General features: G+C 38.1%; 1 protein-coding gene across 2 annotated transcripts in view; it reads right to left on the minus strand.

Moving 5' to 3' along the window:
* Window positions 1–27,712, minus strand: part of tsnare1 (T-SNARE Domain Containing 1) — a 178,246-nt gene that overhangs the window by 124,262 nt on the left and 26,272 nt on the right. For both annotated transcript variants that reach the window (XM_040118152.1, XM_040118151.1), the window contains one exon: window positions 14,800–14,921. In XM_040118152.1, the coding sequence (XP_039974086.1) occupies window positions 14,800–14,884 (85 nt within the window). In that variant the 5' untranslated portion in view covers window positions 14,885–14,921. The remainder of the gene's footprint in view (window positions 1–14,799; window positions 14,922–27,712) is intronic.

The following is a 27,712-nucleotide window of genomic DNA, read 5'->3' on the forward strand; positions in this document are numbered from 1 at the left end:
TTTGCAACATGTTATTGTGCTTGTGTGGTCCACCCTCAATTTGATTAACAAAAATAGGTGTTTTGACCAGTTACATCCTCTTTGCAGCCTGTATCAATATACTGTATCTATAGCATACACTGAACCTGTCCTGGACTAATTCTGGTGAGCGGTGTTAATCGGATTCCTTATATTAATGTGTTTGTTTTAATCAATGGACATTTAATCAGGATTTAAATGTCCAGTGTTTTAAATTTTTTTTTTTTTGTCATGCATTTTTTTCCACACACATTTAAGATCCAAAGGGGAGATTAAATGCTTGGAACAGGTTTTAGAAGGTTTAAAAATCCACATTATGTTCACTGACCTTCAAAACCATATTCATTCATACTGAACACATGGTGTTCCTAGTAAAGTGGTTGGTTGGTACAAGATGTACACTCACCAACCACTTTATTTGGAACACCATACTAACACTGGGTACGGCCTCCCTTTGCTTAAATTCCAGAAGATGTCGGAAACATTCCTTCAAGATTCTGCTCCATGTTAACATGACTGCATCACATCATTTCTGCAGCTTTATCAGCTGCACATTCATGCAGTCGATCTCTTGTTATACCATGTCCCAAAAGTGTTCTACTGGATCCAGGTCTGCTGAATGGGACGGTCGATGAGGTTCAATGAACTCATTCTGATGTTTATGAAACAAGTTTGAGACGACTTTTGCTTTGTGATATGGTGCTTTATCCTGCTGGAAGTAGCCCTTGGAAGATGGTAAATTGAGACCATGAAGAAATGCACATGGTCAGCCACAATACTCAGATGGGCTGTGGTAGTCATTTTATGCATTGCTCTGCTGCCACATGATTGGCTGATTGGATAACTGCATGAATAAGCAGGTGTACATTTGTTCCTAATAAAGTGCTTAGTGAGTGTATTTTCTATAAAGGTGTTGCATCATACATATACATACAGTATAGTACACATACATACCACAGTGCTCGTCTCATAGACACTTACATAGAGAACAAGGCTTTTAATGTCTCACTTGTAACTCAAGTAATTGTTGTACGTCAAAACTTGTTCACAAAACATTTTACCAAACATCACCAAAGATCAGCAGATCTGGTCAGTATGTTATGCTTATATAGACTAACTTAGAAAATGTCTTAATCCTGCAATTTATGGTGTCTTTGTTACAGCAGATAACATAACAATTCCAGAGTCAAAAATCATGCAGTCTACCAGAAAGGTTCACAAAGCACCAGATTGTTCTGCAACCCAGTGGTATCAATAGCTTCAGAGCTACTCAGATGGACAGCGAATAGGGCAAAGTGAAGCCAGAGTCAACAAAAGTCCTTATATGAAGATGCAGGGGTCTACCAAGGCTGGACTTGAGATCAATGGCGCCTCAGCTGGTCTATTAATCCATGTGTGGCTGTCAAACACATTGGCAACTTTGGCCACTTACTGCCCATCAACAGTGCATGGAGTTAGAGGAGCAAGTGCTCATCACAGCACTGTCACACCCAGTCCACCCTCTTGTTTCATTCAAGCTTAATAAGCAGGGCTGTGTCTCCACAGAGCTCATCACTGGGAACTAACAATGTGGACACATCCATGGGTCAGGTCTAACACCCAGTACTCTGCTGTCTGCTACAGAATACTAGGTGAGACTCCTTAAACTTATATGGGGGGGAGTTGAGAGGCTGCTGTCGAGCAAAGACAACAATTACAGTTGTCATCATGTCTTCACTGTCCTCACAAGGAACTGAGTGTCAAAACGACAACTCATGCTGGAACTAGAGCTGAAACAATTAGTCGATTAACTGACTAGTTATTCAACAGTATGATAGTTGGTAAATATTTTGATAATTAATTAATTATCAAAATACTGAATAAAAATGCCAGAAAGTCTCAGGTTCCAGGTTATAAAATGGTAGGATTTGCTGCTTCTCTTTGTCATATACTGTTAAGTGTAAACTGAATACCTTTGGTCATAAAAAATAAGACATGTTAAGACGTTACCTTGGGGTCTGCAAAGAAGATAAAATTGGCATGTTTCCCCTAATTTTTTCACATTTTAGACACCCAACCATAATTGATAAAAACAAATTTATTTGCAGATGCCATAATATGATCCCTCCTCTCCATACACCTATCTATGTTGGAAGTCCTGCAGAACAATAACTCTGGCTCAATAGTCAAAAAAATAAGGAATTAAAAAAAAAAAGTCAAAGAACATTCTCATTTTTCCCAAAATATAAATGTCCATTGATTGCTAAGACTGGGTGTACAGAGGAAAAAATATGAACGACAAATCATCCTTGTCCACCTTTCATAAATAGATATCTATTGATACAATACATTTGTTACCATCTACAACTCTGTGTCTTTTTGGAGAACTGCATTTACATGGAACAAGACTCTACAGCCATGCAAGCAGCTCTGTAAAGCTATAGATGTAAAGATATTTAGATATTTTAGGTCTGGACAAAAATGGTGTATCAACCAACCTACATTGTCCTAAGAGCCATGCAAACAGGATGGCTAAAATAGTGGAAAATTCAAATACATTGTGTTTACTTCTTCAAATTTAACCCAATAAATTTACCTTTCTGTTTAGATACATGAACATGGTCAGTGTAATAAAGGAGAAATTTTAATTTGGCTATTTTATTTTAGCAATTTTTTTTTTAAATATACGAGTGAAGTAGAAGAAGTTGAGCTGAATTTTATCTGATTTCTAGGACATAAGTGCCTGAAACAAGACAGTTCATTTGAAGAGTTGCCTTACCATGTACAAGGGGAAGGTTGTTTATAGCTGTTCCAGTGATCACATTCAAAGGTGGGGCCTAAACCCTGCTGTCATAGAAGAGGGAAAAGATAGGGATGATGGTGCACACTTTAGAACAGTATGTCCTCAAAGGTATTGATTGTGTTGTACTTGGTTGTACAAAAAATAACTGACAGAAGTAGCTGTCAGAAAAATAAAAAAGTAAAAAATAGTTTGACAGTGACATTTAAATAAAACACCTGCCTAATAAAACACCTCTACACACTTGGCCATTTCCGGTGTGAAACAGAGAGGTTTTTCGGATATCTAGCTTTGGACACAATCCCCAAATCTGATGTCGGGATGGGTGCTTCCTATGTATAGATAAGTGTTTAAATCAGGTGTGATATTAGGGACTTAGTGCTCGGCAGGTTGAAGGTGATTAGAGAACCTGCTAGGTTCATAACTTGTGCAGTTCTGGAGTCCACTATCTTAGTTAATATGTCCAGTTAGGGAAATCCTATCAGTCTAGACTATCAGACTGGTAGCCCTGTCTATAACATTGAGATTGTCTCCCTCCCTCGCTCTATTATTTAAAAGTTCCCTGAATATGTGAATCCCCAATAACTAATTATCATCCCCACCTCAGGTTAAGTTTACCACAAAACAAATCCACTCAAATAAAATTCACACCGCGACATGCGTAAGACACCAAAACTTTCTACTAAAATACAGGATGTCTAATTCTTAATATATCATCTAAATGTAGTTCCACAGATTGGCATTCAACTGAATGCTCCAACCCTCAACAAGAGCTTCAAATGTTGTTTTATAAATATCAGATCATTATCTACTAAAACCATGCTGATAAATGATTTAATTCTTCAGCATAATCTGGATATAATTGGTTTATTTGAAACCAAACGTTAAATCGAATGTTTTCTTATTATTAAATGAATCTTCCCCATCTGAGTATACCAATGGCCATGTTGCTCAGGCTACAAAACAGGGTGGGGGCACTGAATTAATCTACAAGAGTATTTTCAATAACTTCCAAACTTAATATTACATTTAATTCTTTTGAAGATCTTGTGATAAAATTATTGCTATCAGTTATAAATTAATTTATACAACAGGCTTTAACCATTCCAATTATCTTGTGGTACTTTACAGACTCTTATTCACAAGTCAGACCTTGTTACTCATTCTAATTACTTTTTAATTATAGGTGATTTCAACATTCACATGAATAAGGTACGAACTTATTGAAACTACTTGCTGCAGTGTTAACACGCTTGACTTGACTCTATCTTGCAGGATAGTGGTTTCTGATCTCACTGTCTCCCCCATCACATCTGTTATGTCAGATCACCTTCTTACCACATGTGAAGCGATACTAGCCTGTCCTCCTAACATTGGTGCAAATGTACTTACCACTCGACACACTTGTCCATTAACATTAACTGCTCTTGGTAAGAGCACTGTCACTGTAGTGACAGGTCCTTTTGAAAATTGGACTGATGACTTAAAAACAGCTCTGGGTAGTCTCCTCGATTCAGTTGCACCTCTTACTGTACTACCAAAACGACACAGCCAAAGAGGTCTACACCACGGTAAACTGAAGAATCACGTGTTCTTGAGCAGGCCTGCAGGAGATTGGAGGGCAACTGGCTTCCACCTCCAGTGGCACAAGTGTGTACTGAATTACAAGTATGCTCTGTCCGCTGCTAGAGCAGCATATTTCTCTCGCTCAATCAAACAAACACAATCTTAGATTTGTTTTTGACACTGTGGCCACTATAGCAGAACAAAGGCCACGCTTTAGATTTAGGGATCTTGTGTTTCGGCCTTAAAGGAACATACCAGACAAGACTTGACGAAAAATTAGGATATTTATTGTAACTAAATGTCTATAAGCAACAGAATAAAGGGAGCATTAGCAATGAACAAAGTTATTAGGTCAGAATCAAACAGATGAATGAAATTGATCTTTGAAAGATAAAATGAATTGATCACTTAGTTTCGCGATAGTGACATAAATTGTGCTAATTAGGATAATCAGAGATAACAATAGGGGGAATTAATAATTTATTTGGGGCATAAAAGTTAATCATTCAGAGCACTATGCAATATCAGTGCTTATCAAAGGCAGTAAAAGTAAAGTTTAGCCTGCTCTGTGGCGTCAGGTCGGTGCTGGCCCCTTTCGCAGTAGTTCGGTGCTGACTACATACAGACATGTACTTCAAACAAAGAGAAAGTCAGTAAGATGTCAATTGGGTATGTTATTGGCAATATATGATGTGCCTGTTGAGGATCTCCTTAGAGACAGCTCTTAGTGTTGTGTTTGTGTAAGTATGGGGTCTATGTAAATTTAAAGAGAGAGGGAGGGAGAGAGGAAGGCTGCTAATTATCATATTCTTAATTCTGCCAATTTAAAGTTTAATCTAATGTTTAATGAAGTCTCTGTTTCAGTTCCACAAACATTTTTATCTTGTCTTGTCCTCCTCATGAAATCCACTGCTAAGTTGACTCCAAAAGGTTGTAAAGAGAGTTTGTGTCTTGTCATTAGTTTCGCTATCAGATAAAATCATCGGTCCCTCCAGGTTGAAGATGGTAGTGCCAGGTCTAGTGTATGTTACTTTTGACACCATTATTGTAAGGTGAGAAGTTCTTCTGAAAAGTCCTGAGCATGTCTGAAAAGTTTATTATAAAAAGGTGAGAAGGTCACTTGGTGGGTCCAGAAAGGCTGCAAAGCTTTAATTGAAACCCACCGTTTGTCTCCTAGTGGTATTTGTGGTGAAAAAGAGGGGTGTCTTCACTACACCAAACTTACTCAAAAGCAACCATATCTTGGCTGCTCGCCGTTAATGATTTTTTAGGCTTTTTATACAGTAAAAGTAGATGAGATTAGATACATTCCTCATTTCTAGTTGAGCATTATGTTGAATCCCAGATAGTCCCAGATTGTTTCAATAAATAATACTATATTGAAACTATATCTCGGAAGTTATTGTATAAGCTTCTGTTGGCCTCAAAACCTACTACCTACCTCCTCAATCCTCTACCAGTGAAACTTTCCAAGGATCTCTGGCAAGTTTTGGGACCTACAAACCTGAATATTACTGAATATTACTTAAGAAACCACACCTTGATCCAGGGTCTTAATAATTATTGACCAGTCTCTAACCTTCCATTCTTTTCAAAAGTACTAGAATGAGTTGTTTTGCTTTCAGCTTTCAGCCCATATATATCTAACAGTAATCTTTTTGAACCTTTTCAATCTGCTTCAAACTTTGCTTCAATCTTCACCTACTTTTTTTTTTTCTAACCTTTATTTTAAAATCTCTTTTACAAGGGCATCCTTGCCAAGACAGGAAGCAGCACAATAAACAGGGTTACAGACATACATATAAAAATTTACAATAAAAATGAAGAATAAATTAGCGAAACTTAAAATAACAAAAATATTCATCAACTATTCCTCAAGTCATCAACATCAGGGATCAAACGGGGGCTATATGAATCAAACAAAACATCTACAGCCAGATGTGCCTGCCCCCAAGTCATTTAAGATTAATGGAAATGCATCCAGTGAGATCAGCTCTTTGAGATTGAAGTAATTTTGCAACTGATTCCAGGCAGAGGGTGCAGCATACTTAAATGCCCTTTTTCCAAACTCAGTACTGACCTTAGTAACAAACAGTAGGGTAAAGTTCCTTGGAGTAAAGAAAATAACTTCCCATAGAAGTTATTGCCCATTGAAGAATGTTCTTTAGATCAGTAGATTTCATGGAAGCAGACCGAGAATAGCAATATAAATAAAAATATGTCAGTGGTGAAGTCTATGGGTGGACAAGGCAGACCATACAATCCAGGCATACAACAAGCAATGGTGAGTAAGGGCTTTAAAGTTTGTGATAAGCCTCAGTGTTTTGTGGAAGACTTCTATGATCTTCTGCTTACCATGGATTCAGACTCCACCTCTGTGCTTCTCTTAGTCGATCTCAGTTTGGATACCTTTTGATACCATACATCTTTGTATACTCCTAGAGTGATTGGGAAAACCATTACGGCGTCTCTGGCCTGGCTCTCACATGATTAAAGTCTAACTTATCTGAAAGAACACAGCGTGTTTCCTATAATACTCCTACATCAGTAGGACCCCAGAGCTCTGTTCTTGGCCCTCTTCTCTCATCTCTTAGAGTTAAAAAGAAGTCTGTAGTCTTCAGGGCCTTTTCCTAATGTAGTCCCTGCCTCTGAAACAACCTCCCTGCTGACATTAGAATGTCTGACTCTGTGACCTTTAAATCCAAACTTAAAACTCATCTTTATGCCTTAATTTTAAGTTTGTGGCTTATTCTTTGATTACTTCAGTCCTGGTACCTGTTACCATTCTCCTGCCAGCGGGTCAGTCTCAGTCTCAATGAATCCATTAAACCTAGTACGTACAGTACAGTCCTTGTTGCCCTGCCGAGATGAGATTACTGTAAACTTTCTGATAACCACTGCATCTCTCTAACCCTTTGTTTGTTTCATCCCTCAAGTACACAAGCATCCAGGCTGTGTGCATCTCTCTCTCTCTCTCTTTCTCTCTTTCCAACCCCTGATGTTCTCCTCCCCATCCTCTCTTTTCGAACAGGCTCTCTGTGCTGGACCATCGGCTGTCCCGGGACCTCTCTCTCTCCCCTGATGCCTCATTCCAGATGTTTTGGGTCTGGATCTTTTGTCCTCCAGGAGATTCGGTTTCTCCTCTTGTCTCTCTCTTACCTGTGTGCATGTTATTCAGGTCTCTCTCTCCCACTGTGTGTTTCCCTCTGTCCTGTACACGTGAATGGTGTGCTTGTGTGTGCCTTTTGCATATTTCTTTAGTCTGTCCTCATTCCAGGTCTCCATGGTAGAGAGAAGGTCATGTGGCTCGGGTCCTATCTGTTGGCTGCACCTGGAGGTTGCTTGATATCCTCCTGGACCATATTCTTCACATATGTGTACAATCTATAATGTTGTCATCCTGATTGTTGAAGCTGTAAATCCACTACGTGGCTAGTTTACACACAACATCTATTGCATGTCCGTCTGTCCTGGAAGAGGGATCTCTTCTCAGTTGCTCTTCCTTAGGTTTCTTCCATTTTTTTTGAAGGGTATTTTTTGGGAGTTTTTCCTTGTCCAATTAGAGGGTCTAAATACAGAGGGTGTTGTAATGCTGTACAAATTGTATACCTCCTTGGGGCAAATTTGTGATTTGTGATGTTGGGCTACATAGATAAAATTTGATTTGACACTTTTGACCACAGCCATCAATTAAACTGGGTGGGGTCAGAGGTAAAATAGGTTTGAATATTTCAACCAAAGAGGGCAGGTGTTAAGTCATGCTCTAAAATGTCAACAAGCAATTTCTAACCAAAATACATAAAACTTTGTAATTTTATATGGTACATATTACCCTTCCTTAGAGAGGTTATATTTTTTTCTTTTCTTTTCTTGTCTTGTCTCCTGTCTTCTCTGTCTGGTCCTTATTGTCTATGCAACATTTTAGACACATATCCCCAAGACTCACTGTTTTTAAACTCAATACAGTTCACTATACAGTATAGTTGGGTTTCATTCATTCATTTTCCAGCTGGGAGGGTATTGTGGGATTAGATCAATTGGGTGAGAAAAAAAAGAGTGAGAGTATCTTCAAAAATGCACTATGTTTAAACTATAAAAAACACTACTGTGACAGCTGTGACTGTAAACTGTCAAGAATAAAATTGTGAGCTATTTCACCTTTTCCATTTTCAATACAGCATTCAATAAAAACAACAAATGGCATGTCAATATGTGACAATATTAAAACCATGTTGTCCTATCATCCTGAATGAGACAGTCAGCTGTGCTGGAGCTGACACGCCACCTCTCAGAGAGCAGGGTTGAGGGGTTGAGAGCTTCTGCTGGGAGAGGGAGGAGAGAGATTAGGCTAAACGACAGCTCTATTACAGACTTAACCTGGGCTTTGATCACTTCCTGAGCTCCCCTTCAGATCAGCCCAAGTAACAAACAGTAAATCTGACAGGCTTCAGCTTTACCCCCCCCCATCCCACCACCACCAATCATATCCCTCATGATGTACTCGGGCTTCACTGTGATCAAAGACCCCCTTTCTGGTGACTGAGGCTCCAATCTGTCTGCCCACAATAGAGACGACTGGAAGAGAGAAGCTGACTGACAGACTAAGTGAAATGGAGTATTTCACAGCCCCCATATGAGTACAGTATGCTGAAGTCCAGAGACAAAAAGCATATGTCACTTCTGTTTTTCTCTGACACACCCACCCTTTTTTCCTTTACAGTTTATCTGAACTGCAGCTTAATGACTTGTGCCAGTTACTCACCTTGAGTGTTAAACATGATTGGTACGAATAAGCATTTGTATATGTTGCTAGAAAATGCACAGTAGGAAGCAGACAGATAAGGACAAATTTGTTTGGCGCTGAAATGCCAAATGAATTGCACTACATTTTCTGCTCAGTAATTTCAGTTTCTTCATAAATTGCCTGAGGTTGTGATTGCCTGAACCACACTGCTGCATACATGTTCTCAGGAATTACTTCAGTGTCCAACTATAAAAACCGAAATGTCAATTAAGTTTTACATAGTTAGAAGGCACACTCATTACACAGCCTGTGTGAGTAGCTGGAAATAACATCTAACACCTAAACAAGGAAAAGTCATCCATTCTAAATGTGATGTAACAATCATGGTTTAGATGACTAAAATCTGTGAAACTATAATCAAATGACACAATAACAATGCTAAGATGCTGACCTTAAGCAAGCATAATGTTAACCCTGTTCGCCATCTTAGTTTAGCAAGTTAGCATGCTAACATTTGCTAATTAAACATGGAGTACAGATGAGGCTGGTGGGAATGTCAATTGATTTGCAAGTATTTGGTCGTAAACTAAGGTTTTGGGAAAATTTTCATCTGATGATGGTTCTACATGAAAAGTTAAGGGATCATCACAGTGATTAATCCTGAGAGGAACATGAATGTCTGCGCCAAATTTCAGGACAAGAGATAGATAGATTTTAGATATTTTAGTCTGGACAAAAGTGGGGGACCGACTGATTGACATTGCCATCTATAGAGTTGCAAAGTGCCATTCATTTTTCCCATAGACAATTTTACATGACTCACAGTTGGATCACTTCTCCCAAGGTGCAAAAAACAGCTAAGACCCATGGGTATTGTATGATTTAGATTTGCCATGCAAAAGTTTCCACAAAATTTCTCAAAACCTAAGTTGAAATAAATACAGAATTGAAAAAACAAACAAACAAGCAAAAAAAAAAAAAAAAAAAAAAAAACATCAGCCCCTTCCACTTCACAACTCCATTGGACAATGCAGCTAGCGTAGCTAAAAATGCAACAGATGAGTTGTCAGTAGTTGGTTTGGGAAATGTTTGTGTGATGCATGGTTGCGTGGTTATTTACTGACTGATGGACAGAGATATGGAAACAGAGATATGGAAAAAGAGGGAACTGACTGACCACTAACAAATGGCTTGAATACTTGTGGAGCAGGTAATCAGCTAACCAGCCAATAGCAGCCAAGTCCCTGCTAGATACGGAGGCTGACAGTTTGATTTGGTCATCACTAAAAGCAGATTTATGTCCCTGTTAATGAATGGCCTGTATGGGTACCTGTGCTGTAGGTGGGATGCAGCTCTCTTTGTGTTTGTGAGTGCCAGAACACAGTCATAGCCACAAATTTAATCAGCCCTAAATGTCCAGTGAAGCTCAGGGTATACCAGTTATTAGGTCATCTTTTGGCATGTGTTGACTGGAGGTTGTGACGGATGGTCAATGTTACCAGTCATGAGAGCAGAGGTCTTCCAAACAAGGTTGAGACCTGTAGTTTTGAAAGCAACTCAAATACTGTAGGCTGTAACTCACAGATCAACTCACCCTGCACAAAATCGGATACCAGTCAGTGTGAATTTCAAAAATGAGAGCAGATCATGATCTTGCAAAGAGATTGACCACACCTTCACCAATACTTTGGTGTAGTAGAGTGCATGAATAGGGTCATTTGAAGGGTCAAACCCCACTGAGTATTGACATTCGACTCCGCAGCTCTATGCACGTGTTAAGAGTATGGACACTTGAGCTAAAAGGCCAGTGAATATTAGATCAACATTCATTAGGTGACCAGAGACACCACTGCAATATTGTGTAAGAAGGCAACTGTTTGCTATCACATTTGATTAGCTGAAGACGTGTGAGGGCTTTGTTTCTGTTAGTTCATTTTGGAATCTTTCAGCCCTCTAGGTCTCAAAAATCTCTTCAGTACAGTGTTAAATCAGTTGAAAAATCTATATTATCACTTGTATGCCCAAGAGACACAAAGACATATCAAACACAAATTTGATAACGGATAACACAGCGTATGTAAAAAAAATTAATTTCATTTAAGGCCTTGCTTTCATATGCCATCTTGCATAGGCAAGTTTGGTACACAGTGAGTGCATATGGACAGTAGTAAGTGTGGTTCTCATTCTTATGCTCTAAATAATGAGCGCTAAATGGGATACAATACTATTAAATGTTCGGTAGACACACTTTGAAATGATCTGGAATGCATTTGGTGAATTTCTTTGTGTATTTTGAGGTGAAGTGACACATGTGTGTCATTTCAGCTGATGATTTTATCAATTTTTATTAATGCAAAAATACAAAAGAACAAAACAAATCAAAACCAAACAGAATTTATGTTTCTCATGAATGTACATGGATATTCCAGAGCTGTACAAATGCTCTTTGTCCTGCCAAAATATCATGACACATTAGTTCATTGTCCTTGCCATCTATTCTTCTCTGATGACTGCCCTGAGTCTTTCTTCATCTGTCTGTCATCCTCCCTCTAAAAACACACACACATGCATACCCACACCTACAGTTGGGCCGGGAACGTGTTTTACCTCTGGGGTTCTGTCTTTCTCATACCCTATAACAGGGCTAATGAAAGCAAGGAGAGGATCAAATCCAATGAAACCGCTTTTCACAGTGCTTAACCCTTATGAAAACCCGTGACCTCTGCGCAAGAACACACACAAACACACACATGCGCGCACGCACGCACACACACACACGCGCACACACTCACACACAAACACACACACAGAGACTCACAAACACACACACACACAAGCATGCATATTAACACCAAGTTTTGGATACACATAGGTAAATATATAGAAATGGAGGAAATGGAGAGTTCACACAAAAACTCACATGAACACATGGAAACTGGTTTGTGCAGCACTTATTTTTGCACTTTTTTGCATGTAATTGTCATATTTGTATGTATAATTTTACTCATGTACATGTAGTGTTGATTGCTTGAATTATTCATTTATGTATGAATAATAAATGTGTTGTGACACCTGACTCTGATTACTTGCTTATAAGTAGGAAAAGTGGGTGACTTAAATCCATGCAAACTTTCATAAAGCCACAATGTTGACATGCAGTTGATACCAATAACATGCTTTGGAGTGAGTGCTGCTGCTGTTCATCCTGGGAGAAGTTGATGATATGAAGCTTCTTCAATACAGAATATCTTTATTGGTTATTTCCTGTTTTTATTCTGCAGTTGATGAGATTCTATTATCTCTTTCTTGCATATGTTGTCAATCTTGGTACAAAAATTATCTGGCGTAAAGAAGCTATAATGTAAACTAATCAGTTGCAAAACAGCAACAAAAGAATAATTAATTTGTTTTTAGTTAAAAGGGCCAGAGTTGTGCCGAGAAAACATTCCCCACTCCATTACACCACCTCCACCACCCTGGACTGTTGACATAAGGCAGGCTGGGTCCACGGATTCATGCTGTTGACACCAAATTCTGACCCTGCCATCTGTGTGCCTCAGCAGAAATCCAGATTCATCAGACCAGGCTACATTTTCCAGTCTTCAGCTGTCCAGTTTTGGTGAGCCTGTGCCCAGTGCAGCCTCAGAGTTCTCATAAATACTCAAACCAGTCCATCTGGCACCAACAATCACACCACAGTCAAAGTCACTGAGGTCACATTTTTTCATCATTCTGATGTTTGATGTGAACATGAACTGAAGCTTCTGACTTGTATCCGCAGGATTTTATGCATTGCACTGCTATCATATGATTGGCTGATTGGATAATTGCATTTTTGTGCCTGGTAAGTCTACATTCAATACAGTCCTATTAGTTACTCTAAAAGTAAACACAACTGTTGTCTTTTCATGTGAAAACTTCACAAGGCACAATTAAGTTAAGAAAAAGTCAACCTGTTCCATCTCAAGTCAGCTTCAAGTCAGTAATGACTTTTTCAGGTCACCATCTTGCCCTAACATCAAAGCTGTACTAATCAATAATCTTATATAAATGAGGGCTCCAATTAGTTATGTAAAAGGTGTTTTTTCATAGTGACAAACTCAGTTCCCCCTTAGCAGTCAGGCAGCTGTTTTCCGAGAAAAAGCTCTAAACTCACTGTACACTACCTTCTCGGCACCAAACAGCAGACGTAAAGGGTTATCCAATAGCTGGTGAACATAGTGGGGCATTTAGCAGCTAAAGAGCCATATATCTCCCTCAGGAGTCAGTGAAGACAAAACCGAAACTGAAACTGAGCTGAATGAATAATGGACTTAAATTCATCATTTTGCCAAAGATACAACGCCAAATGAAGGTGAGGTGATAATATGTCAATATTAGTTTATAGTTTATGTTCTGCTGCCCTAAGTGGCAAAAAACGCATCTGCTCAGCACAGTTAAAAACTCTTTTAGCAATTATGATATTTTGCCTTTCATGCTTTGTATGAAAAGAAAAAAGTATTGGGTTCATTTAGTCTTGGTGAGGAGACAAGAAGTTGGTGAGTTAAACTGACTGGCAGTATGTTTGAGAGAGGATCATGTTTTTATATGTTTACAGAGCCTCTAAATCTTTGCTGTATATGAGCGAAAGGAGAACTCTCTCCTGTTGCTGTCATTCACATTTATCTGTCGGCTTTTTTTGTAATAAGTATTTAAGATAGACTATGTAGTTGGTAGACTTGGTAGACTGAGCAACGATAAACTCTGCAAATTCAAATCTCTTGGCCTCGCTCAAGTTATAATTTATGGGACACAGATTTCATTGGTCAAATCCTCATTCCTGACAGCAAATTTTCAGAAGAAACAATACCTTCTACCTGTTAACGTCACAAAATTCAAAAAAAGGTGCTTACTGCAAAGATGCCATAAGAGATTGTATAACTGTCAACAAAAACACACACACAAAGTACAAATACAAGGACACAAGATTAAAAAACAACGGTCACCACCTACAAGCCCTTTTTGGGTCCTTCCCTCTCCAGTTATCACTGCAATAAGAAGTATGATATATCTTCGCATGTGTATGTGCTACTCTCTTTTGTGGGGTCCCATGAGGGTCTATTCCCGCTCCCCTTTTATTTATTACTCCATATACTGCACATGCTAACCTTGAGGCAAACCATGCTAAGACACAATATTGATGTTCGTTTCTATGCGGACAATACGTAACTGTACGTCCCAATAAAGCCTGGTACCACCAATGTGTCATCTATTAGGTCCTTCCTTGATGAAATTAAGTACTGGATGTTCAATAATTTCTTGCCATTGAATGACTTCAGATGAAAAGTAATTACAATTACACCATGGCCCATGGCCCTACTAATGGTTCAAAAATCTTGATTTAGTACAAAAGGTGACCAGGCCTTTGCTGTCCAAGCCCTTCAGCTGTGGCACTCACTGCCTGAGGATATAAGACATGCAAACTCAATATCCACTTTTAAATCTCTTCTTGAAACTCACTTTATCTTTTGTGTTTTTCTAAACTGATGAATATCAGTTTAGATGAAGTGATAAATGTATGATAGTTATACCAGTGTCTCAAATTTAAATGATAAACCTTAATTGTTGTAAAATGCTTCATGTAGGACTTCTCAAAGGGCAGCACAAAATGACATTTTAATGAGACCATGAAGAAATCAATACTTATCCTTACCTACTGGCTGGTAGCCCTGCCTCACAGGACCTCCAAATGGGTTGCGACTGCCAAAGGAGCCTCCGTCAATAGATCCATATGACATTCTGCCTGATGGTTGTTGACGTGTCAGCTGCAGGTGCCTGGGGAAGGGGAATTAACCACAATAAAACACAATTTATTTTCACCTTGCTCAACCAATTTAAAAATGAATGCGCTCACAGTATTGACAGTGAGCGAAGAAAGTAAACATTATTTGTATAATGTTTTTGTAGACATATGCCCTGTAGAGATGGCATTACTAGAGGAGGGCTGGTAATGGAGGTTTTAGCAGAGTGCCTCTGTGATTTTTAATCCCATGTGCATCAACAGTGTGATTATTACCGAGCAAGCTTTCCTTAAAGGAATGTTTCCTCCCAAGCAAATAACCTACTTCTTTCCAATTCCAGCATGTAGAAACACATGTCCGTGAATCTGTAACATCACCCACTGCCTTCTGAAGGGACATAATTTGTGTGAAGCTTCAGTTTCTAGCTGCCATGTTTGTGAGTTACCAGAGCCAAAAAAATCCTTATTTTGTCAATGGAGACCAATTTTCTATCTGATAATTTGTATCTATCTATTTATTTATTTATTTATTAAGGGCAGCCACCATGAGACTGAAACAGTTGTCAATCAAAAAATCATGGACCAAAATTTACAATTACCAATTACTTTATTAGGAACACATGTACACCTGTTTATTCATGCAGTTATCCAATCATCCAATCATGTGGCAGCAGTGCAATGCATAAAATCCTGCAGATACAGGTCAGGAGCTTCAGTTAAAGTTCACATCAAACATTGGAATGAGGAAAAAATGATCTCAGTGACTTTGACTGTGGCATGATTGTTGGTGCCAGATGGGCTGGTTTGAGTATTTTGCTGATCTCCTGGGATTTTCACACACAGTGTTTTAGTGTTTACTCAGAATGATGTGAAAGCAGAAGAAACATCCCATTCTGCAGACAGAAACACCTTGTTGATGACAAAGGCCTTTCTGGATCTGATAAATCTAAGGTAAACTATCTGCTTAGCACCAGTCCTTATTTCATCAATGAAAACTGTGAGGAAAAATATTTTTTGCTGACCTGTTTTTCAGAATGAAAAGAAGACAAACTAATCAAAAAGGTAATCTTTGAAAACGAGACGTATGATGAAATGTATTACATTTTTTGTCAATGAATAAAAACTAAATAATGTGAAAGTCGGTCGAACTGACCTCCTTGCTCAAAATGTTTGTCTGTGGAATCACTAACCGTAGCTCCTGATAAGTAAAACAGTTTCCTGTGCTCCCCAAACTATCTTTTGCACAGAAGATGATTTAGCCGCTTCACCTGTTGCTCTACTATTAGTAAGAAACGCCTTTCAAACTTATGTCTCTGTCTGTTCTTGGAAGAAACAGATTTATGTACTAAATTCATTTGGCGGCACCAAAACAGCCAAGGCAAACTATGAAAACATGCAGGTGGTAGGACAACATTAATAAAAAGATAAGGTAATGTAACTATTAAGTACTGTGGGGGTGTAGATAACATTAACGTTAATGTCAGACAGCTATCTGTAGTGTTGCTGTCAGGAGGAGTGAGTAAATTCCAGGATTGATGTTGGTGCTCGATCTAAATCCTCCTCTAAATGTTTGCTAAACAAAGATCACAGTATTGATGTTATCTGACAATATAGAGTCTCCTCTCAAACTAAATCCAGAAAATTAACGGTATTTTAGTGAACAAGTGAGTGAATCCAGCTTCTGGATGACACACTGCTCTGCACTGAACAGCACAGCCAGCTGCAGTAATGCTGGGTTAGCAGGAACAGCGTTACTAGATTGGATTAGAGAGAGAGCGGTTCTGTTCAAACAGACAGAGTTTGGAAATGCTAACTGAATTTACTGAGGTGAGTAAGTCTGTACTACGGCAGAGCAGAGGACACCTTGCAAGAGACAACTGTAACCATGGTAACTGGACACCAAGATGGTGACACCTGTAGCCTCAAAATGCACTGAACACTTAAAATTAAAAATGTATGGTGAAAATGAGACTAACATCACTGATGAAAACGAGACTAAAATGTCTTAGGTTTTTGTTGACTAAAACTAGACTAAAACAAAAATCAAAAGACTAAAATTTGACTAAAACTAATACCTTTTTTTGTCAAAAGACTAAAACTAAAACTAAATTAAAACCAACCAAACAGCAGACATCAAGGAACAACTATCTGGTAAAGAAAATAAAACACCCAGCAACTAAAGAGACATAAAAGATGCTTTATAAACTTATTTCAGAGAGTGACATGAGAAGATTAATATTAATCTCATGTCTGTTTTTTAAAGGTTCCCTGTGGAGTTTTTGACCTCTAGTAGCACTTTGGAACAGTTTTCTATGAGTGGGTCCCCATTTTGTTTGTCTTATGCATGTGCACAAAGACGCACATGTACGCACAAACGGGTGACACAATACACATTCCAGCCAATGGCTTCAACAGGTGGCCGTAATGTATCAAAAAACATAAAAACACCAACAACAGAGAGGAAGTCTGTTCATAAACATGGATGTATCCAGTGCAAAATTCAAAATGTTCAAGCAATAAGCTTTGCAAGTGTTTTATGTTGAAGGGTCAGATTTTAAGGCAAGTACTGTGCTGTAAATATTTGTTGGCAAACAATTATTTATCCATATGCCCAACACTCCTCTGTAGTGTCTCTCTCTGTATTTTTTGCCAAGTAACACATCCAAGAGGTAACTTTCTCTACATTCACATATCATAATTTTTACATCTCTGTCTGTGTTCACATTTAAAGACATGATACATGTTAATTAGTGAGCTTTAGAGGTGTTGGTAGATGCCTTTTTTATCCAGCTCTGTGCTTATTGTACAGACATGAAATTGACATAGATCTTCTCATTTCACTCTCGAAAAGAGAGGAAAATACATTTGTTTCCCGAAATATTGAACCATTTCTTTAAGTCCTACACCTGGTAAGGCTCCAAGACGAACCAAATCATCAGTATGCTGTTCTCCGTTTCTTTGTACTGTGGTGTAATGAACATTAAAGCCTCCAACGGCTGCTAGAGGAGCCTAAACCTTTAGTAATTTTAAATGTTTGAGTATGACTAAGTCAGCCTCGGACATGACGAATATATTAGTAATGTCAGGGCCTTACTATCTAACATACACTGTATTTGCATTCCAGCAAGAGCGCTGCTATAAACTGTGTGTGTGGGTATGTATGAGTAGAGGAAAGGAATTGGAATGGTTTAAGGAATCGAGCAAGCAGCAACTAAGCTATCCAGTGAATATTTTGGAGTATATGTGGAGACTACGCGGGGTACAGAATAGTCATCTGAGTACTGCTGAAAAGGTCAACTCATCATGTGAACATGTGTTTAACCCGCGGCCAGAGACACACAGATGACACTCAAATCAGCAAATCGCTCACAGCGCCTCAGCATCTCTATCAAAAGTCAGAATATGATACTGTTGAAGTGGCCAATGCTATGTCCCCACCGTGAAAGACAAGTATTCAGACAAGCAGGAGAATGTGATTACACAGAGCCACTGTGCTGCCCATTGTTGTGGGAAAGCCAGTGAATCCAGCATATAGGACTAGCATTATGGGTACAAAGTGGGACAGAGGAGCAGCCAGAGATCCAATGTCCACACATTACATGGAGACAGATTCACTGGGCCAAAAGAACCTTTAATCCGATTAATTTTCATAGAGAGGGGAGATTAATTACTTTTGGCAGTCCATAAACAATCTTCACTCTGCTTGATTTCAAGCCCAGTGACTGCGCCTCACATCTCTCTGAAGTGTGGCCACACGCTGCCTCTATCTGCATATGAGATGCACACTCATGGATGAACATTCATGTCTGCACACACACACACACACACACACACACACACACACACACACACACACACACACACACACACACACACACATTTGGATAATCTTACCCTCCACCACTGTGTAGAAATATAAATCCCTTATCATGTTCACTTAGTCGCTCATACAAGTGAAAACTGAGATCATTAGAGAAGTGATGAAACACTAAAAAAATGTTTTAAAAAAATAGGTATATTGCTGTGCCATTACACTTGCACATGATGACATCAACCTCAGTGATGTTGTCTGAGCTTCCCCTGTCCTCTATATTCTATCCTTCTGAGGACAATCCTGTCTCCTAGAAATGACTTTTGTATGCAACAAAATGCATTTTGTAGGAAACATTATTGCGACTGGATTACGTTTTCTATCAACATAATGAGGATAATTTGTTAATTTACGTATTTAGTCGCAAAGTGGCAAATGCGTTGATACTAAACATATCAGTTAAATGTTCACAGACCACGTATTTGGTTTCCACCAAAATATCTGACCTTGCAGTACAAGATCCACCTGTACTGACTCCAGCATTATTATTTTTTGGTTCTGTTTAGGCTATCAAAGGATTGTGGTGTAGTTTAATACAGAAAAAGGTAACAGTGACTGCAGACACAAAACTTACATGGAACAAAACCCACAAACTTTCCCTAACCTTCACTTAACTGCTTGTGTTGCCTAAACAACAGACGGGACTCTGGATGTGAACCCTGGTCCCTGGTGTGACAGTCGTGGGCATTGTAGGCTGGACATCCAACCCAACCACCTCCAGTTGTCTCTGCTGCTGTTAATGAATGTAGCGCTTCATGTATTTAAAAAAAAAAAATAACAATGTTGGCTTTGAACATAATCCAGTCAGTGATTACATTTCAGTACGTTAGTTATATATAAAAGAGACAGGCTTGCTGAGAAAAGCACAGTCACCACAGTTGTAACTGAGGGCAAACGCACAAAAATTTGACAAAAACTGCCTGTTTCTTCTGTCCTGTATGTAAAGGTATTTTCATTCATATTTTTACAGATTAGTGATGTAAACGAACTTCCAAAATGCCCTTTGTGTCTTCTGTTCAAAGTAATTCACCTCTCTACATGAGCATTTGTGAATAATAAATAATGAAGTAAAATATGGCACATGCTAACATAATTGGTGCATACACAATTTGACACACTGACAGCTGTTTCTTTTCGGGTTGCACCGGATGCATATTTTCATCATCAACAGGTTTCTGATTATTCAACTGAATGTACAACATCAGAAATTAGTTAAAAACACTCATTACATGATGTCTTCAAATGTCTTGTTTTGTCTGACAATAGTCCAAAATATTAGAATGGAAAAAAATATCAAAACGAACCTATTCTTGCATTAGACAAGCTGACATTGTTGCTTGATAATTGACTCAAACAATTATCAAACAATATCGGCCACGGATTTCAATAATAAACTATATATGAAATGATAAGGAGCATCTCAATTTAGAATTCTAGCCACAAATCCACTGCTACATATGTGGTCTTCAACAGTTTCCAGTGTGCAGATTTTGTAACAATGACATTGAATCATTATCTGACATATTGAAGTGCTGCCCTCCGGCCCTCCAAGAGCAATGCTCTGGAGCAAAGATCAACTGGGGTTAAAAAATGTTGGTATAAAAGCAGATCTGGATGTGGAGATGAGCAGTTTAAAATATATGAACCCAATGGTAATGAACATGATCTTCCACCTTGAAAAAAATCCTTAAAAAATAATATTATTTTGCACAAACCAATGACAAATACAAGAAAAATGCCGATAGATGGGAAAAACTTAGACCGGCAATGGGGTGGTAATAAACATAAAAATCTTTTCTTCACTATTACTGAGCGATTAAATTGTAATTATTTTACCTTTTTAGGTTTAGCTCTTTTTAAAACAAAAAGTTTTTTCCCAATGAAGGAGGTTGGAAGTGGGGTTTGTACAAGGGAAACTGATGTAATATACACTGTACTGATATTATTCTTTATAATTCTATGAATGATGAGCCACAAGATGACATGAAAGTTAAATTCACGGCATTAAAGTCATGTTATACATAAGGTGCTGATATTATTTAAAAATATCTATGTGCTTACGCAACAGTTGGGCTGTCCTCTATTGCACAGGCAACCAATTCATCTGTCATCTGTTTTTTCATTCTGAGAGCAGCTGGAAGTGTTGATATCTTTAAGTAAACTTAAAAACCCATCAATCTATCCTTTTTTCTTTTTCTTTTTACTGCCATTTTATTTTAAGAATGTTTTACTGTCTTTTATCTGTTTTATTGGTTTTATTATTTCACATTTATCTTTCATATTTCTCAAATGCATCAGTCTTAAATTGCTTTATTGTTTTTATTTGTACTGTTTTTACTCTCAGCTTTTTATCAGCATGTCAGTCATCTGTAAAGCACTTTAAATTCTCCAGGGCTATATGAAATGGTACAATAAAAAGTTTGATCAAAGGCAGCCTCCAGTATATTATTTGCAGTCCAGGGCCGATGTCTTTATTTTAAATTACTTGTTTCTGACTTGTTTTGCTGTGGGCTTACTTCTTCAGCTATTCGTACTTTTATGAAGGTTCTGTATTCATATTCAAAGACATGATATACTGTATGCGCTTATTGATGTTACAGTGGACAGATGGAAAGTTTGGCTTGTTAATTTGTGGACAGGCCATATTTTATCAACACAAAACAGACTGCATCACCAACAAATTAATCAATGCATCCATCCCTTATCACCATTAAATTCCACAAGGTTCCTGCATAGTCAAGCAAAATTCAGATAGGGTCAAAAAGAAGATCTACTGTATGGAAAATGAGCATGGTACAAAGAAATACAAATAACTAAGTTATCACATTTTCACATGAAAATTAGAAACCAAATTTTCAAACAAAAAACGCATTATCAACTCATGTACACTGAATAAAATCACCTGTATAACTGGCAAGTCCCCACAACTGTTATTTTTAAGTAATGGGAGGGAAGGAGCCTAACAATTTTCAAATAACACACCCACAATTTGGCTTTTTTAGAGTTAAGTTCTCTATTGATTTCAAAACCCTTTAAAACCAAGGCACCCCTTCATAAGGTCAGTGTCTTTTGGCCTGCTGATTCAGTCATCTCACACTGGATCAGCCCTTCTTTGCACTTTATTAATTGCTTCCTCTGACAGCAATTATTTCTGTCTGCTGTGCACCGAGAAACCTCAGAAGCCACAAAGCGTGCCTCGTTACTATGGCGAGTGTAAGCTGTCATCTCATTAGCAAAGGCATAATTACATATTAACAGGGTTTTTAGAGTAATTTTGACATGTATTGCTTATTTCTGACATTTTGATGTGTATGAAAACCTTATAAAACGTAGTTAATGTAAATTGTTTTTTTAAATGGTGAAACATTACAAGGAATGCACATCATAAGAAATATAGTACTAATAATGGATATGTTACCAGTCTACATTATAATATAATATTAATATCATAAAGTATTAGATAAAAGGGATGTAAAAAAAACAGCACCTTAAAAGCTTAATATTACCTGTGTAAGACATAAGTGGTTTTTTACTGATAATGTAATAGGTTATAGAAGAACACAGATCCCTCACAAAAGACAAGGGGCTAATAGTCAGAATCACAACCCCAGCATATCCAGCATATCTCCTGTTAACTGCTACTTGGAAAAAATGTTTTTCCTTAAAGTTATACAAGTCTTTTTAAAGCAATCTTACAGCAAAAACAAAAAAAATCTGAGTGGTGAAAGATCTTTCTTGCACATAAAATGCCACTTTTAAATAAAGACAGTCCTCACCTATAGAGAAAAATGGGCCCTTATGCTAGTAAACAGAGTAGGAGTTGGTCACTAGTGAGGTGGAGCGGTGCGCACCCCTGCGTGACACTGCAGGATACAGAAGAATGGTAAATACAGGCCTGGCAGAGCAGAGTGACTATATCCACAGTTATTCACCAACCCCTCCCCACTGGTTTTCATTCAATCCCCCACTCCTTTCACAGCTGTCATTATCAGCAACACAAGGCTTAGCTTAGCCAGGGCAGGCAAATGAGCAGAAATAAGCCGGCACCCTGGACACAAATGCTGCATTTATCACAGACAAGCAAGGCCCAACCTGAGGCAGTTGTGCGTGAGCATGTGCGTGTTTGTGTGTGTGTGTGTGTGTGTGATATACGAATGATATGAATTTTTTGAAGGCTAATATCATTATTTCAAGAGGGACGTGACCAGTAATATTCTTGTTATTTAATACTTTTATATCTAACCATTTTCTCATCAAAATGAATCAAGGTATTTGGTGTTTCCTTTAGTCTTGATTGCGTACGAAAGTCTCTAAAACATCTTAAAGTCAAACCGAAATTTAAATTCTTGCTTTTAAGGAAATAAAAAAAATTCTACAGCTATTGTGCATATCTTCCCTATTTTTTAAAATGCTTGCTGTAACATGTAACACTGCATCATTTGATGACCATAGCGCTAAGAGGGGGCACGGTATGCTAACAAAATAAATGGTAAACGTTCAGCCGGCTTGTGCCATCTCGGAAAACAATTGTGATCTAATGTCTGTCAGGACACTCTGGTGTGTAGGTTTACATAGAAAACAATGGGAGCTGGTATTTAGACATGTACCGTGTGTGTTACTCATAAGCCTCAAGACTCTGAGTGGGAATTTCCCAAGCCATCGGTTCAGTGACAGCTGATAGCTGGCCTTGCTGGGAGATGTGCTGTCAACTTCTGCGATATGCTACTGAGTGTCCACATAGCCTTATCAACCAATAGCAGTTAAAGCTGTCTGTTACCTTGTGTTCCATACATGCAATGTCAGCATAATAGGAGGAAAAGGTAAAACGTTCACATCATATAATTTAAACAATAATTATGAGCAGGCAAATGGGTGTTAATTTTCTCAGCTATTTCTAGGCATTGTACAACAGCCCTGCACTATAACGAAACCTCATAATTTTCTGTATTGTCAGGACTGTGCCAGAAAGGTGTTGATTTTATCCAGTAATTTTTTAGGCCTAGGTGGTAGTTTTGCACTACACCGTGTTATACAGTCAGTGTTTATAATAGGTTGTACAAAACCATTTCAACAAATTTGTGAAGAAAACATTTGGAACCTATTTGAACACAAGGCAAGCTAAGTGTTACACAGCTAACTGCTGCCCAACAGACTTTATTCAAGCCCGGATCAATCTTCTACATTATATGCTTTGTATTCTAATTACCATTACATATCGCAAATATATTAATTTAACTATCACAGACCCATTCAATTGCTGTGTGTGCTTTAACATGGATAACATGTTTAAAACACCAAAACAAAGAAAGTTATCCCTGACTGGGCTACTGACTTTCGGTTAGACTAAATCCCTTTTGCGAGCAATGTTACTGTGAGATGCAGATAATGTTACACCACTGCCTTAGTGGTCGTCTTCATATGGCTTTCAAAGTAAAGTAACGTTTTTCACATCATAACCTTTGGTTGCCTCCATTTCTGCGTGTTGCTCCTGAAGGTGTCTCTTCAGGTTTTTTGGTGTTCTTCCCAATGATTTTTGTCTCCTGACAGAACTACACACTCACTCCTTTCTCTCTGCGGCGTTATGTTTGACATAGGTCCAGATGTCAACCCGTTTTGTTGCCGTCATGTTCTTTTCCCTTCACTGCGTCTTATCTGATCGTAGCTCGGTCCAGCGCTGCTGAGTTGCTGGTGAGCAGAATCGTCACAAACATGATTCGAGCGCGCAGGAAGAGAAACGTGCAGCGGAGCCGTTCAAAGAAGGACATTTAGATGATGTCATATGTCAAAATTACGCCTTATGTAATTTCGTCTCCTCTTTTTTCCTCATTGAAAACATAGAGGGATTTTGGTCAAGTTTTTATTTTTTTAAACCAGATTCTAGTCCTGTCTTTTTTTCATCAGCGACATCGCATGTTGACATAGTCACAGTTAGTGTTTGATGACGTCGGTGTCGTGTCGTCATCTTCTCGTCTCAATCATGGAAAAAAAATGTTGACGAAGCTATGACCACACACATTCGTCAACGAAATGAAACTCTTTTAATTCCAAGTCTGAGATTTCAGGGATTTCTGAACAGTATCTCCAACTTGATGACAGGAACTACAGACTTGTCAACAAACTGTTGGCAAATTGGCCACAAACGCAGCGCCTCTCGCAGTTACATCACGATAAAATCCTAAATTAACACTTTTGCAATGCATTCAGCCCATTTGAAAGGGAAAAAAAAGATTTTAAATTAGTTGGACTAAAAATCACCATGGGTCTTCAAAAATCTCCAGTTAAATTCAGCAACTTAACCATACTGGTGTTATATGTTTTTATTTTTTTATTTTTTTTGTCCTATAAATTACCTATGAATTGCATGTTTTACGCAATTGCTTTAAATTGTCCAAAGTGTTCTGTAGGATTTAGATTACTATTGTCCTGGCAGCCTCTGGTTTCTATGCATTTCATTATTCTACGAAAATCAATGTGTAGGTGCATCAGTCCCCTGATCATTTCCAAGACAAGAAGTAATATTTTGGTATTTTACAGGAGATATCCTTCAGAGGACTGAGCAATTATATTTTAATTACAGTGAAAAACAGTTGGCACAGTTGATAAGTACTCCTGGTTTATTTGAGTTTTGAAGGAAGCCTTGGAATTATACTCACATGGAAAATGGAAGGGGTCATGTTGTGTCAAGTTCATCCAATCATGAATTCAGAAATTTGCTGTTCTCTCAAGTGAAATGTTTTAGAAATTAACGGCTTCTTATTACTGTCACTAACCTGACCTCTTCCACTTCCATATAATCTGATGACTTTTTTCTTGGAAATCTTTCATCAGTTCTGCTATGATGAGTACACAATTGCATGGTTCTTTGCAGAAACTCCACTGCTAACCCAAAATCATCGGGAATCATGTGAAAACTAGGGGACCTGGACTGTAGAACACTAACAAAAATAGTCCTTCAATCCATCAACAAATTTCAAATCAATGAAATTGTGTTTTAAACATATTACTGCTACAATAAGGCAATACATGTAAGGTGTACCATAAATATTTATGTTCAATGTGATGGATTACCAATTTAATGGACATTCCATTTTGCTTCAAGTTATTTTTTATAGTATGACATATATTATGACTTTTTGATCATATCACATGATCTTCATTACCAGATGAAGCAGATAGACAGGTAATAGATCTGTGCTTTCCATGATCTACTTCCATTTGTGGGACATTTTAGATTTAAAGGTGGTGAAAGTAGCAAATACTTGTATGACACACTGCTGCAACTGCGCCCTATGAAGGAAACATAAGGTACAATAAGTATGAGGTCATAGGGAGGTGCTTTGGGGTGGCTGGGGGGCTTACACCTGAGATACGCTGGCGTTCACATGGGTATATTTAGGCTACAAATACAGTTAACATACTTGGTAAAGATTGCTGCAGGATCACGGTTTTGGTTACATATCAAAAGAGTATGTGTCAACTCAGCACTGACTTGACTTATCATATGTAAGAATTGCATCTTTCCCTAACAAGGTCTATGGAGTCCCTAAACAGAACCAAAGAAACACATATGATGCTTCAATTGAAAAAATAAATAGTTGGAAAAAACAAATATGCTGACAATGGTTGCAGATATATTCAGTGTGAACATTTTGCAATTTTGCAGATTAAAAAAAGTTGCCTCATTATGATAATAAAAATGTAATTATGGCTTCATTACATTTCTCTCTAACAAAAATGATCTTGGAAATTAGAAGTAGTATATAAACATAGTTTTTTACAGCTGGATTGTTCATGACATACAGTGGCATGAAAAAGTTTGGGCACCCCGATCAAAAATTCTGTTACTTTGAACAGTTAAGCGAGCAGAAGATGACCTGACTTTGAAAATGCATGCAGTTAAAGGTGACCGATTTCTTTAACATTTTAAGCAAAATTATTTTTTTTAATTTCTTTTTTATACAGTTCCAAAATAACAAATAAGGAAAAGGGCCCGAAACAAAAGTTTCAACACCCTGCATGGTCAGCGCTTAGTAGCACCCCCTTTGGCAAGTATCACAGCTTGTAAACGCTTTTTGTAACAGGTAAGAGTCTTTCAGTTCTTGTTTGAGGTATTTCCGCCCATTCTTCCTGCAAAAGGCTTCTAGTTCTGTGAGATTCTTGGGTAGTCTTGCATGCGCTGCTCTTTTGAGGTCTATCCACAAATTTTTGATCATCCACAGATTTTTTTGTGTTCTTGAGGTAGTCCACTGTGGATTATGAGGTGTGTTTAGGATCATTATCCTGTTGTAGAAGCCATCCTCTTTTCATCTTCAGCTTTTTTACAGATGGTGTGATGCTCCCAGCTGGTATTTAATTTAATCCATTCTTCCCTCTACCAATGAAATATCCTCTGTGCCACTGGCTGCAACACAAGCCCAAAGCATTATTGATCCACACCTGTGCTTTACAGTTTGAGAGATGTTCTTTTCATGAAATTCTGCAGCCTTTTTTCTCCAAACATACCTTTGTTCATTGTGGCCATAAAGTTCTATTTTAACTTCATCAGTCCACAAGACACAGTAGAACAGTGCCCCACCACTCCAGAGTTTGCTAAATCTTCCTGATGGTCTTTTGCAGTCAAGCGATAGTCCCAACAAGATAATTAAGGTCTGAGAACGTTTTCTGAGAGCTCAAATCTCTTGAGGTGCCCAAACCTTTGTATGGTACTCCTTTCCTTTTTTGACTCTCAACTTGTTCAAAACAAAAATAATACACTAATCCTGCTTAAAAAGTTAAAAAGTGTGTTTAATCTTTAACTTTATGTCTTTTGGAGATTAGTTCATCTTCTACTTGCTTTATTATTCACAATAACAGAAATTTTGACCAAGGGTGCCATAACCTTTTCATGCCATTGTACTTGGGTTTCAGCTGATGGAACAAATTGCTAGCAACATTTCAGTAGGCCTCTGTATCCAA

Source organism: Xiphias gladius, chromosome 22 (genome assembly GCF_016859285.1).
Source record: "Xiphias gladius isolate SHS-SW01 ecotype Sanya breed wild chromosome 22, ASM1685928v1, whole genome shotgun sequence".
NCBI classification, from domain to species: domain Eukaryota; kingdom Metazoa; phylum Chordata; class Actinopteri; order Istiophoriformes; family Xiphiidae; genus Xiphias; species Xiphias gladius.